The 13,708-nt window shown below is 49.4% G+C and overlaps 1 protein-coding gene across 1 annotated transcript; it reads left to right on the top strand.

Moving 5' to 3' along the window:
* The first annotated feature begins 2,831 nt into the window (after positions 1–2,831).
* Positions 2,832–13,563, top strand: FAM210B (family with sequence similarity 210 member B). Its single transcript, XM_061126959.1, has 3 exons — positions 2,832–3,032; positions 10,758–10,933; positions 11,159–13,563. Exons 1-3 carry the CDS (start codon positions 2,847–2,849, stop codon positions 11,373–11,375), a joined length of 579 nt encoding a protein of 192 aa, XP_060982942.1. The 5' UTR covers positions 2,832–2,846; the 3' UTR covers positions 11,376–13,563.
* The last annotated feature ends 145 nt before the right edge of the window (positions 13,564–13,708 follow it).

Below are 13,708 nucleotides of genomic sequence, written 5' to 3'. Positions count from 1 at the left end.
GGATTAAATATGTCATGGAGCATCTATAGACAGAATGTTCTACAGCTTTTAAATAATATTCAACAATTATGGTTCCAACAGGAAAGACATTAATGAGAGATTAAGTGAAAAAGTCATATTATGATGTATATGCTCAGCATGACCCCATTTTTACCAGTACAAGGGGCAAGGATCTCAAATCCATCCTCTGACCAGAGGGCTACTGACCACTAAGATTCATACAAACTACAGTAGAGAGGGACAGGCATCTTTATTAGAAAGAGAGAGCTGGGTAGACAAAAAAGAAAGAAACACCAGCCACATTTCCATGTCTTGAGTCTTCACTGTGCCAGACTCAGTTCTGCAAGTACTGAAATATATCTCCTTCGCAGTAACCCTTTGAGATCGGTGTTATTACTGCCACTCTTACAAGTGAGGAAACCACCAGCTTAGACAGTTGGAATCACTTAACAGAGATTCTAAACCAGGTCTGCACCGCATCAAAGTTGTGATGCTAACCACAAGCTCACGAAACAACAAAGTCTTATTTTCACTGTATTAGCGCTGTTGGCACATGGCAGGTGTTCAGAATAATGAATGCTGATTGGAAATGAACAGAGAGGAGGCATGAAGTCATGCGTGGGAATGGGTAATTTGGTTTGCTTTGGAAAAGGGGACTGAAGCAGGAGGTGGAGGATGGTGGAGGGAAACAAGGAGGTGGGCTGGAGCCATTGGTTAAGACCCAGGCTTCCCCTGAGAAGTAGGAGGCAAGGGTGTGTGCCAAGAGGGAAGGCATCAGGGCAGGAGGGAGGACCCCAGGTGGGCAGAAAATGTTTAGAATAGGCGCTGCAGAATCTGACAGAGAAAGAGAACTGGAATAAATACACAGGTACAATCAGAATATGTAATTGGAGAAAATGAGGCAATTTGTCCTAAATACTGTCCACTTTTTATTTTAACACAGTCTGTCTGCCAGATCTACCTTCCCACATTCCTACAAAAATGAGCCACAGTGAGTAACTCTGAGGCCCTGGACCCCCAAGCAGATTCCCCTGGAAACTGGGGCAGAGTAATTCCTCCATCAGAAGGGAAAAATCCTTTCTGCTTCCTCCAGCATCCCAGCCCCCTTTCCGTTTCAACCCCCTCACATACACACACTGACTTGTTCCCCTTCGCCCTGGTACACGTGCACTTCCCATGTGACACTCACCACCATGCATGGGCACACAGCCCCATCCACTTTCTGGAACTACCATTCCCCCATACCATCCCCCGAGCCGTCCTCCTCTACCTCCCTGCCAATAGAACCCCAACTGTGTTCAGGAGGACAGTGTGCCTGCTCTGATCTAAGCCAAGTCTGTTTCTTTGCAGGATCCTCAAATTCCAGACTTCCCGGCAACTAACAGTATCATGTGACTCAGTTCTACCCAGTGAGACAAGGTGGGGGCAGGTTAGGGGGCGGTCTCGAGGTACTGAATTTGGGCACATGGATTCCCATCCCTTTCTTGTGCACCTTCTGGTCAGGATGGCTATAATTTTCCTTTGCAGCTAGGTTTCTGGGTACTAATTTCTTTCTGCTAACTGGATGCACTCATAAAATATTTTGAAGGCAGAAGCATCCTCCTGTGGCTTGGGCTGTTTGCTGCTGGTTAACAAGTTGGCAGAGATGTGGGGTTTTCTGCAGCAGAATCCAGGTGTCCCGTTGCCAGCCCACGAGTGTGGACAATTAGTGGTGACAGAAGCCTCAGCCTGACCCTGCCTTCTGGTGTCCAGTGGCCTGTTTTGTGAAAGGCAGCTGCAGTGGCAGCTTTCTGATCCTGGGGTCACTGTCTCTGGCAATGTGCTCTAAAATTCATTCTTTTCGCTAGCTTGCCCCTGACACTCACCTTCCGGCTGGTGACTGAGGGGCCACTTCCCTTGCCTGCTGGTGTTGCTCTAACCAGAGTCTTTCCTGGGGGCCCGGTCTAATGTCCACTCCTCCAGCTTTTCCAGTGGTTTTCCAAGCAACAATTCTCTGTGCTATTTCCCCCCCCCACCCCCGCTTAAAAATAGCAAAGATCTAGAAACACTTTGGATCCTTGAAGTGAAGTATGAAGTCACTCAGTCGTGTCCAACTCTTTACGACCCCATGGACTGTAGCCCACCAGGCTCCTCTGTCCATGGGATTCTCCAGGCAAGAATACTGGAGTGGGTTGCCATTTCCTTCTCCAGGGGATCTTCCCAACCCAGGGATCGAACCCGGGTCTCCCGCATTGCAGGCAGACGCTTTATTCTCTAAGTGCTACCAGGGGGTCAGGCAGGAGAAGAGGATGAGGATAAGAGGACTCGGGAAAGGCTTCGTTTCTGTAAGCCTCAGTTTTTTCTTCTGCAGAACGGAGACCAAAGATTAGTATCTTTATTGCAGTTAACAGTCGAAAACTGTTGTAGATTGCAGTTCCTAAAGATGGTCACGACAATATTTCCCACTCCACAAGCCCTGCCACCCGTGACCTTGCCACTTCCCATCAAGTCGGAGGAATCTAACCCCTTCACTCTTGAATCTGGGCTGGGCTGGCCTCCGACTCGCTCGAGACCAACATGATGAGTCAAGGTCCTAGGGGCTGGAATTAACCCGGTGTCAGACAGAACTCGCGTCTCCAGCCCTCTCATTGGGCGCTGGGTTCCAGCTCCGGCCCCGCCCACTCCGCGCGCGGCTCCAGCCCCGCCCTCGCCGCGCTGGCTGCAGCGGGGGGTAGGTGGGCGGGGGCTAGAACTGGGCACGACTCCGGCCCCGCCCCGCAGCTCCGGGCTCCGGCTCCCGCCGGCCCCGCCCACCGCGCCGCTTCCTCTGCGGTCTGCTGCTAGGGCAGCGCCGGGCTCTGCGCACCATGGCCGGGCTGCTGGCGCTGCTGAGCCCCGCGGGCCGGGTGGGCGCCCGGGTTCGGTGCCGCGCCACCTGGCTCCTGGGCGCCGCTGCCCCCTGTGTCCCGCCGCCGGTGTTCCTGCCGCGGCTCGGGCCCGGGCCGGACGCCCAGCTGCTGCGCGCCGCCCGCGGGAACTACCAAGGCCGCCAGGTAAGCCAACCCACCCCCACCCGGATCCCCGGGCGCCCGGATAGCGGGTCCACCTGAGAGCATTACACGCGCAACTGCTGAGACCGAGCACCTCCAGGTCTCCAGACCCCAAATCTCTTCAAACCAGGGAAGCGATCTCCCAGTTAACAGCCGGGGAAACTGAGGCTCAGGGGGGCGTGGCGAATGCCCAAGGTCACAGCCTCCAAGGGATCCCAGGTGCCCAAAGCTGGGCCTGCGCTGTCGTGGCGGCCGAGAGTATTGGAGGTGGGGCTGGACTTGGTATCGACGTTGTCATCCGGCGCTTAGAGTTGTTCCCTTTGAAGTCACGCTGGGGCCCCTCGCTGGGCTGAGGAGGAAGGCTCGGTGGGTGCTGCTGTCTCTATGACACCACCAGCACCACCACCTGCCCCCGCACCCCCCCCACCCCCACCCCCGTACTTTCTGCCACTCCCTTTTTATCTAACTGCGAGGAGAGCAGGCCTCCCAGTCAGACTGCGGGCGAGATTCGCGCCTGAAACGCAGGGTTACTTCTTTGTGTATATCTTCACTTGCCTTCTATGCATGGTAAGTGAAAACTGGTTTTCATTCAGAATGCAAATGCAGACTGCTCCTTTCTGTAAATATGTTTCAGTTTGATTTTGAAGTGGATCTCCTTAAAGAAAACAGGTGGTGAGCAGTGCCTTCTGAAGATGCAGAACTCAGTTGGAAGGAGCAGTGCCTGGAACTTTGCCGCTCTGGTCCAGCCTGCCTGCGTCCACTCACCAGGGTTGCTGTCCCACCCTGTGCTCAAGGTCTCTGAGGCCTGGTTGCTGACCTTTCAGGGGGCTAAAAATAACACCTTCCCAATAATAGTTTGGGGGACCATTCCATGAGCTGATGCAGGCCTGAGCATGGTGCCACTGGGAGCCAGTGCTTCTTGAATGCTCCATAGGCCTTTGACTCATGAACTTACAATGCCTCCACCACAGATGGAGAAACTTCCTTCTCTGCCTTGTGCTGGGCCATCTGGCAGGCAGTAGATCATGTCTTTGCCTCCTGAGCCCAGCTTGGGGACCTTCACATGTCTAGCACCCTCTGCATACACCCAGCTGTCTCCTGGTGATTCTCCATACATCAGCCTAGCGGTCCCTTCCTCCTGGAAGCCTCCCCTGACCACCAGTGATGCCTTGGATGTCTCCACTGGCCTCTCCTCAGCCTTGTGGCAGTACATCTTCTATGCTTTCCTCATATGGAATGTCCCCCTGATTTGATCGTCTGTCTTGTTAGCCTGGCACTGGTAGGGATGTGTGTGTATATGTGTATGTATGTTTGCTGCCCTCCCCCCGTCCCCAGTCCTAGCCACCACTGCTGTATTTATTAAAGTAAGGAGGCTGTATGAGAAGAGTCGAGAAGTTTTGAGGAATGAGCCAAAAATCTTGCTTAAAAGGTCAGATTGTTAAGAGTGACACCTGTTTTCATTCATGCAGTAAATAATATTGATAAACACTATATTGTGTTTACTTTGCAACAGGCACTGTTCTGAGTACTTTGAAAATATCAATTCATGTAATCCTCACAACAACCCTGAGACATAAGCAATACTATTATCTTTACGTAAGCCCAGAGAGGTTGAGTAACTCTCTGAGAAACACAGTGATTACCTGTCAGAACTGGGATCCAAACCAGTCTGGTTCCAAGGCTTTTGCTCTTAAGAACTGTTCTTCACTTCTTTGTGAGTGCTGCTCTGGGTTGGCCCTGCTCTGACTCGCTGAAAGGCAGCATGTGAGGGGGAACTGGGAGATGAGGAGAACGCTGGGGCTCAGAGAGCCAAGTCATCCGCAAGTATATGAAAGCACTTTTATCTAAAAAACAGACACCAGGGGAGGTACGAAGTTATTTGCAACCAGAGCAGCAACTAAGAATATATCACAGGTTTTTAAGGTGATATCTCAGCAAGAAATGAATGTTTGAAAGATTCCTATTCCTTGCAGGTCACCTCTTCATAAATTCCTTTTATTTTAACCTCTTTCATCTCCTCCAGGCTTAGGAAGAAAAATACATGATTCACAATGATTAAAGAGATTTCCAAAATAAAAGGAAGTAAATTGTCCATGTTGGAAAAAAAATCTAACTCTAGAAAGTTAAAAACTAACCTTGTCACCAGCCAACAGGAAATTGCCCATGTGTCTGAATATTTTGTCCCTCCTGTTGTCTGGCAATAGATACTTGTTATTCTGTAGCTGGAAGTCTGGCTGCCTTTTTATTTTTCTTTTTTGGCCAAAAGGCCATTTGCCAAAATAGAGGTTGCACAGAAGAGGGAGGGAGAGAGAGAGAGTGGCAGCTCCGCCCCGTCCTGTGAGTGGACAGATGGGGCGGAATGAGGTTCTGTCAGGCCAAGTGTCGGGGTGGGAATGAAAAGGGCTTCCACCCATCGTCATCCGCCCCAGGACATGGTTGGGCTCTGGGAGCCATCCTATCAGCGCCCGGCAGCCCTCCCATCTGGGGCACTTCCTCCGCAGCCAAAAGGCGGGTGGGGACCTGTTTATCAGAAAGAGCCTGAGCTCCCAGCGGCCATTCCGGCTGGTGAACGTCGGAGAACTGGGAGCGTGGGTGCTGGCCCAACAAGGGAGGCTGAAGACAGTTTTCCTTCTCCCCTGCAGAGTCCTGAGGTTCTGAAACAGACTCTTCCTCTAGGAATGTTCAACTCTTGGGGGACAAGAAGGGGAGTCTGTAGTGCAGAACCCAGTCTGGGCACTGCCAGCCAGCTCGCAGCTTCACCCCAAAGCCCCGGTCTCCCATCTGTCAAAGTAGAAGTGACAGAGGTACCCGCATCATGAGGTCGTGAGGGTTTTTATAAAACCTTTAAGGTGCTAAGCTCGGTGGCTGGCTCAACAGAAGTGGCCTCTCCTGAGGACACTCATGGTTTTCCTAAAACCTTTCAAAACGTGATAGGCTTTCCTGCCTATCAGAATCAGTCTCTGGGACCCCATAAACGGATACTGGCTCAGCGGTAAAGAATCTGCCTGCAATGCAGGAGACCTAGGATTTGATACCTAGGTCAGAAAGATCTCCTGGAGGAGGAAACGGCAACCCGCTCCAGTATTCTTGCCTGGAGAAACCCATGGACAGAGAAGGCTGGCAAGCTACAGTCCATGGGGTCGCAGAAGTCAGACATAACTGAGTGACCAAACCACCCACCACCACCCCTTTTTTTAAGTGTTTGTTTTCATAAGTCTGAAAACCCCCCGCAGAAGTCAAAGCTAAAGGCTGTGAGAAATTACAGTTCATCCTCACTCTTAAGGCCTTAACACTTAATTCCCAGGGACAGAACAGCCTTTAATGGTACTGAAATTTAATTCCAGGGTGAAAGCTTCCAGGTGTTTGGGGGGGCGTGTGTGCAAATGTGTGTGTGTGTGTGTGTGTGTGTGTGTGTGTGTGTGTGTGGTGTGTTTTCAGTCCTAACTGCAGTTTGGGAAGAAAAGAGATGCTCTTTCAATTGGGAGGTAGTGAAAAGACTCTTAACTCATAAATCTGAGTTTTGTACCAGCTTTTGGGAGAAGGGGGGCAAATGAGTAGCTGTTGCGTATGATTATAAATCAAGGATGACTCTGGGCAAATTTTGTTTTCTTTTGGCCGCATGACTTGAAGGATCTTAGTTCCCCAACCAGGGATTAAGCTCTCCCCCTCAGCAGTAAAAGCAAGGTGTCCTAACCCCTGGGCCACCAGGGAAGTCCCAATTCTGAGCAAGTTTCAATCCAAGACTGAATTCCACCGCCTCATTGCCGTGCCCAGAATGTGGCTCTTCACTGAACCTTCCTTCCTTCCTCTGGGGACAATAAGATGGCCTGCTTTTGTACCTTACCTTCCACAAACCTGCAGCATGTACACTTTATCATTCTGGCAGCTGACCCTGAGCCAGGCCCTCCTGTCCTGCATGAAGCCAGGGTGAGAGCCTGCCCCAGAGGTTACCAGGCACAACAACACTCCCAGACACAGCAGACATTCTTTGTAGAGCAAAAATGTGCTATGGCTCCTAGCTTAGCCCGCAGGCTAAATTCTAGAATCTGTACTTTGTATTTCAGTTGAATCAAATTCTACTTCATAAAAAGGAATGAAGTTGGATACCTGCTACAATATACCTTGAAAATATGATGATAAGTGGAAAAAGCTGCGGTAGTCTGTTCAGGCTGCTATAACAAAAATACCATAGACTGGGTGGCTTAAGGGCTTCCCAGATGGTGCTAGTGGTAAAGAACCCGCCTGCCAGTGGAGGAGACATAAGAGATAGGGGTTCGATCCCTGGGTTGGGAAGATCCCCTGAAGGAGGAATTGGCAACCCACTCCAATATTCTTGCCTGGCGAATCCCAGGGCCAGTGGAGCCTGGCAGGTTACAGACCATAGGGTCGCAAAGAATCAGACACGACTGAAGTGACTGAGTGTGCAAGCACAGGTGGCTTAAACAGCAAACATTCATTTCTCACAGCCCAGGAGGCTGGAAACCCAAGGTCAAGACACACAGATTCAGTGTCTGGTGAGGGTGTGCTTCCTGGTTCATTGCCAACTGTCTTCTGTCCTCTTGCCGTGTCCTCACATGTTAGAAGGGATAAGGTAGCCCTCTGGGGTCTATTTTATAAGAGCCCTGATTGCATTCATGAGGGCTTCACTCTCCTGACCTAGTCACCTCCCACCTCCAAATACCATCAGGGTGGGGATTCAGTTTCATTGTATGAATTTGGTGGAGGGGAGGCGAGTTCCACAAACATTCAGTCTGTAGTGGAAGCCAGTCACAAAAGGCTCGTGTTGCATGATCCTATTCACAATAAAAACATCCAGAATGGGCAAATCCATAGACAGAAAGGAGCTTGGGGTCTCCATTCCCCGCTGGCAAGATGGGGGAGAGGGGGGTGAGGAGTAACTGCAGATCGAGTGGCGAAAATCTTCCAGAATTAGACCCTGGTGATGACTGCACAATGGCAGACACACGTGAACCATGCAACTCTATACTTCAAACGTTAAGGTGGACTTAACGGTTTGTAATTTCCATGTGGGCAAAACCATTTCCAAAGTGGATGGGCCCCTCCCTGGGGAGGAAGAGGAAATGCATGATGAAGTCAGGATGGAGGGAAATGCACAGAAACCACAGGCTGAGGGGCTCTTGGTTTTAAAGAGAGCAGTCCAGGAGGGCCTCCCTGCAGTGGTGCTGGATAAAGATCTGGAGGCAGCGCTATGAGGCCCTCTGGGGAAAAACTTCCTGGCAGATAGAGCAGCAGATGCCAGGGCCTGTCGGGCCTGGCCTGTCCTCCTTAAAGCAGCAAAGAAGCTAGGCGGCTGGAATGGGAAGCAGGAAGGAGAAGGGTGGTGGTGGTGGGGGTTGGTGTCTGGAGGCCCAGGGGGGCTAGTGCACAGACTACTTTAGCTTCCAGGAGGCCTCTGAGGCGGGGCGGTGCTGTAATCCCACCCTGGATTTCACAGGTTCTCTCTGGCCACTCTGTTGAGGGGTCAAAGGTGAGATTGGGGGACAGCTGGGAGGAAGCCATCGCAGTCACCCAGGGGTGAGGCTAGAAGCTTGGGCCAGGGTGATAGGAATGTTGGGTGGGGAGTGGAGGGGAGGGGAGGTGGGTTGAGTTTGGACCTGGTGGGGTCGGCCGATGGCTGGTTGTCGGGTGTAAACAGGGGAGTCAGTGACTCGGGTTTTGGGCAGAGCATCCGGAAGGATGAGGTTTGCCGAAACAGGGGCAGCTGTGACCTGAAGAGGAGCACGTGGGTGGGAGAGGGTCAGGAACTCGTCCAGACGTGTTGTGGATGTGTGACCGTGGACATCACGGCCAAGGCAGATGCGCCAGCTCTGAGTTCAGGGAGACACACATCTGGGTCACCACCCGAGGTGAGGTGTCAGCAGGGCCCAGCTGATATCATGCGGGGGTTTGGATCACTTCTCGACCACTTCTCGCTCCCAGTGCCCTCCCTTGGACACACGGGCTGACCAGAGAGGAAACCCGGCGGCCACCTGTGCCTCCAGAGCAGGGCGGGGCTGGGAGGACCGCTGCCTCGTTCGGTTTGGAGGCTGCTTCTCTGGATATCTGGGTATCCAGACATTAATTTCATTCCTGGGGTCTCCGTGATGCATGTCATTGTCCCTACCCCCCAACCCCTGCCTTGCAAGCTTTTGAGGTATGCCTGCGCCCCCGCATGTTCTAAAAATATAAGGAAATGGCCTCCGCTTCAAAGTCCATAACTGGAGCTGACTGACCCAGATCCTGTCCTTGAGAAGAGCTCTGTGAGGTCTGTCGTGAGAACTGAAGCAATCCTTTGATGAAAAAGCACTCTCCTCGTGGAGGAGGAGTTTTGTCTTTTTAATCCAATATTGTTGTTTTTGTTTCTCTTAAACTTTCCAGGCCTTGTAGATGCTCAATAAATGTTAATGGACACCCTACACAGTAAATAATTTCTCTGCAAACCCCCAATGCTGCATTTATGGCCTGGGAACTAGCCCTCCCCCTTTATCCATTCAGATCTCAGGGGTAAATCTTGATTCCAAAAGTAAATATATCATAGCTTCTGCTCTCATTTATTTTACACCCACTGTCTTGTAGAGTCTAGCCTGGTTGTCATGTGCATAAGACAACACCCATTTGTTTTCTTACAGTCAAGGAGGTCAGAAGCCCATGAGGTCTCATGGGGGCTAAACTCAGTACATCAGTGGGGCTAGGTCCTTCCAACTGCTCTGGTGGTGGTGGTGTAGTCCCTAAGTCATGTCTGACTCTTGTGACCCCCATGGACTCTATGTAGCCCACCAGGCTTCTCTCTGTCTATGAGATTTTCCAGGCAAGAATATTGGGTTGCCATTTCCTTCTCCAGAGGATCTTCCTGACCCAGGGATTGAACCTGGGTCTTCTGCATTGCAGGCAGATTCTTTACTATCTGGGTCACCAGGAAAGCCATTTCCTGTCTTTTCCAGCTTCTAGAGGTGCCTGCATCCCTTGGCTTGCCCCTTTCCTCCATCTTCAGAGGGAGTAGCACCAACCTCTGCACATCTGACTCTGCTTCTGTCTTCATGTCAGCTTCTCTGACCCTGCTGTCTCCCTCCCTCCACTTACAAGGACCCTTGTGATCACATTGGTCCCACTCAGAAGATCCAGGATGATTTGCCCATCTTAGGATCCTTAACTGAATCCTACCTGTAAAACCCTTTTGCCACATAAGGTCACATATTCACAGGTTCCGGGGACTAGGAACTTGACATCTTTGGGGCCATCGTTTTGCCCATCACATGTGGTACCCAGCCCTTCAGTGCACTCAGTGGCATAGCGGGCATTTGCCTCAGCTGATGGAGAAGGCAGTGGCAACCCACTCCAGTACTCTTGCCTGGAAAATCCCATGGATGGAGGAGCCTGGTGGGCTGCAGTCCATGGGGTCACTAAGAGTCAGACACGACTGAGCAACTTCACTTTCACTTTTCACTTTCATGCATTGGAGAAGGAAATGACAACCCACTCCAGTGTTGCTGCCTGGAGAATCCCAGGGACGGGGGAGCCTGGTGGGCTGCCGTCTATGGGGTCGCACAGAGTCAGACACGACTGACGCAACTTAGCAGCAGCAGCAGCAGATGAAGGAAGAGAGGAACTCATCTCTCATTACAAGAAAGAGCAGAATATCGCGTGATTCTGAGGGTGGTGATGTGGTGATGACCACTTACATCCTTGCTCCTGCCCTCAAGTGTCTCTCTTTCTTTGGTGTGTGTGCAGGACCCCAGCAAAATCACTGCAACCACTGGCAGCAACATCAAGGGCACAGAGGAGAAAAAGCTAAGCAAGTCACAGCAGCTGAAAAAGATTTTTCAAGAATATGGTGCCGTGGGAGTGTCACTGCACATTGGAATCTCATTAATCTCCTTGGGAATGTTTTACATGGTTATTTCAAGGTAAGATTGGGACAGTAATAGGTATTTGTTTTTTGCTATCATGTAAGTCTTTGGGAATAAGAACTTTCTTCCTAAGACTTAGTATTCACCTAGCTACTTTTATTACATTTAAAAAAAAACAACACTGTAAATCTCATAGCCAAATTGAGTGCTTAACTTAGTCCCTTGCTGTAGTAAATATCTTTTGTGTTTCTGTGTTTGTCTGTCTGCCTCTCTCCCCTCCAGTGGTGTGGACATGTCAACCGTCCTGCTTAAACTCGGCTTTAAGGAGTCACTGGTCCAGTCGAAAATGGCAGCTGGTACAAGCACCTTTGTGGTGGCCTATGCCATCCACAAGCTGTTCGCACCCGTGAGGATCAGTATTACCTTAGTTTCTGTGCCCTTGATTGTCAGATACTTTCGGAAAGTGGGAATTTTTAAACCTCCAGCGGCAAAGCCTTGATGAACTCGTCAACTGTGGGCCTGAAAACCTATTTCTTTTAAATGACACATGCTAGATTGGTTTTAGGATGTAGGTTTTGTGGTGGGTGGGTAGCAGGGGCTAATTGTTGCATTCTCATGAATAGGATTTACTTTTGCCAGCAAAAATTCAGGGTTTCAAATCATTGTAGTTTTTCTGCTTTAAAGTTTGGGTAATGCTGTTCATCACAGGGCTTGTCTGCATACTCAAAAAATGTCAGCAGAACACCACCAATGAGTTGTCATCTCAGACAAAACTGTCAGCCAGGAAATGTTCCTTCCAGAAGACCATTGGTGAGGGTCTGCCTGCAAGAGCCTCAGGGGTTCCTCTTTGCTCAAATGCTGAAAGGGTAGTGATTCATTACGCTGATTTTTAAAATTCCCCTTCCTCCCGTACTTGTCAGGCTGCCTGCAGTTTAATATGCAATACTGTGCAAAACGGAGTCCAGTGCTACAATCAATGGAGCAGAATTGAGGACTTCCAAACGTGTCATCAGGATCTAAGTTAGCATCAACACTTTGACATTCATTACACTTGTTTGGGGAAAAGGAACAAACAAGTATTTCTGGTATGTTTCATTGATTCCCAAACATCTTCAAATCTGGACAAGTAGAGCCTGTCTCAGCTGGTTTTTCGAAAATTTCATTAAAGTAGGTCAGAATCATTTGTCTCTTTAGGTAAAAAACGGAAACTTTGCCCAATTGTAATGGCATCAGTTGGCTCTGCTGCATATATACGGAAAGCTGAGACAGTCTTGGCCTAACTCACCCTGTCTCAGACTTCAGACATTCCAGAATCACTGTCACAGTGTTTACACTGAGTTACTATTTCTGTTTTTTAATTGAGTTAAAATTATGTGTATATAAAAAGATTTTGTATCACTAAAAAGGAAAGTTACTAGCAATTGCTGTAAATAAGGCAACTACAAAATATACAGTAATAATACAAGTAGGGGAGGGATGGAGCCAGTTTACCAGATAAAGGGGGTGTGACCTGAGACCCCACAGTCTCTGGTAGGGACATTTAAGAATAGAAATCGAAAAAAAAAAAAAAAAGAATAGAAATTGAAGCACACACACTCAAATTGAGACTTTCTCTGCGGAATAGTCAGAAGCAGGCAACAGAGAAGGAATGTCTTCTGGTAGGCTTCAGCGTCCCTAACAGCTGCCCCCCCGGGCCAGGTTCCTGCAGGGCACCTGCTCCAAACCCAGGAACCCCACTGTAACCGGTCTGTCCCTCTGCCATGGATGAGGGGTTGTGTTTATCTTTCTGGCTCCCAGATTTTATTTTAGTTTTTTGGTTTGATTAACTACACTTGTGACAATCAGAAAACTAAAGCAACTGTAAACTGATCATCCTGGTTTTACTGAGCTCTGACTATTGACATTTTCCCAGTTAGACCTTAGTAATCCACATCAATGAGTTATTTCAGTTAACTTTTAAAAGTATCTTCATGGAACAGAGTCTCCAGTTGCAAGATCTTTAAAGTGTATGGGATGTTTTCTCCCCTTTTAAAGCAATTAGCCCATTGCCAAGAAGTTTTAGCCATTTAAAGTTGGAACTGTCTTTCTGGGGTCTAATTCCAAGGACCATGGACACAGTAGAACAAAATGAAGATGCCAGTGCTAGGTAATTCCTTGTGAGGGCAGGACCAGCACTTCTGTGTTGCTGTCTCTATGGGAACAGTTAGCTTTGGGCTCCTAACCACCTTCCACATCGGCCTCCCTACCCATTCAGATCCTGAGTAATGCCTATGCAAAAAAGCCCGCAGGGATTCCTCCAAGTTTAAGGGCTTAAATCTCAAACTTTGATTCTGTGTTTGGAGAAATGAGAGTGGACTGAAAGGGCAAGCAATAAATTATACCAAATAGCCATAGCGTTCACTTCTAAGCCCCAGCGCCACTCCACTCCTGTGGCCAGTGGTCAAAACAGAACAGAGTAACTAGAGGAGAGAAAGTCAAAGGATCAGGGAACTAGAGCATTATGTGAATTCACCAGCAAGATGTACAGATCGCTTGTATTTACCTTGTTTTTATGGAACTAGGGGAATAGAACTGATGATCTATTTTAGAAATGTAAGCCATTGTTCACCTCTAATTTTTTAATCTGACAAAATGAGCAGCTTAAGTTCCACGAAACAAATAAACATCTTTGTAAAGTTTGTGCAGAACCTGTTACTCCTCTTGTGGTAAGCCATCACCGCTGCCAGTGACAACCCAGCACTGCGTGTGACTAGTTTGCTAATGCAGCCCTGTTCCAGTGAGCTCTTTTCTGGGCCTGTGTGGGATTGTCTGGGGGAAATGTGGCTTAGCTAA

This window comes from Dama dama, chromosome 23 (genome assembly GCF_033118175.1).
Source record: "Dama dama isolate Ldn47 chromosome 23, ASM3311817v1, whole genome shotgun sequence".
Lineage (NCBI taxonomy): Eukaryota > Metazoa > Chordata > Mammalia > Artiodactyla > Cervidae > Dama > Dama dama.
Note: the sequence above shows the minus strand (reverse complement) of the source record. Positions and strands in the feature narration are given on the sequence as shown.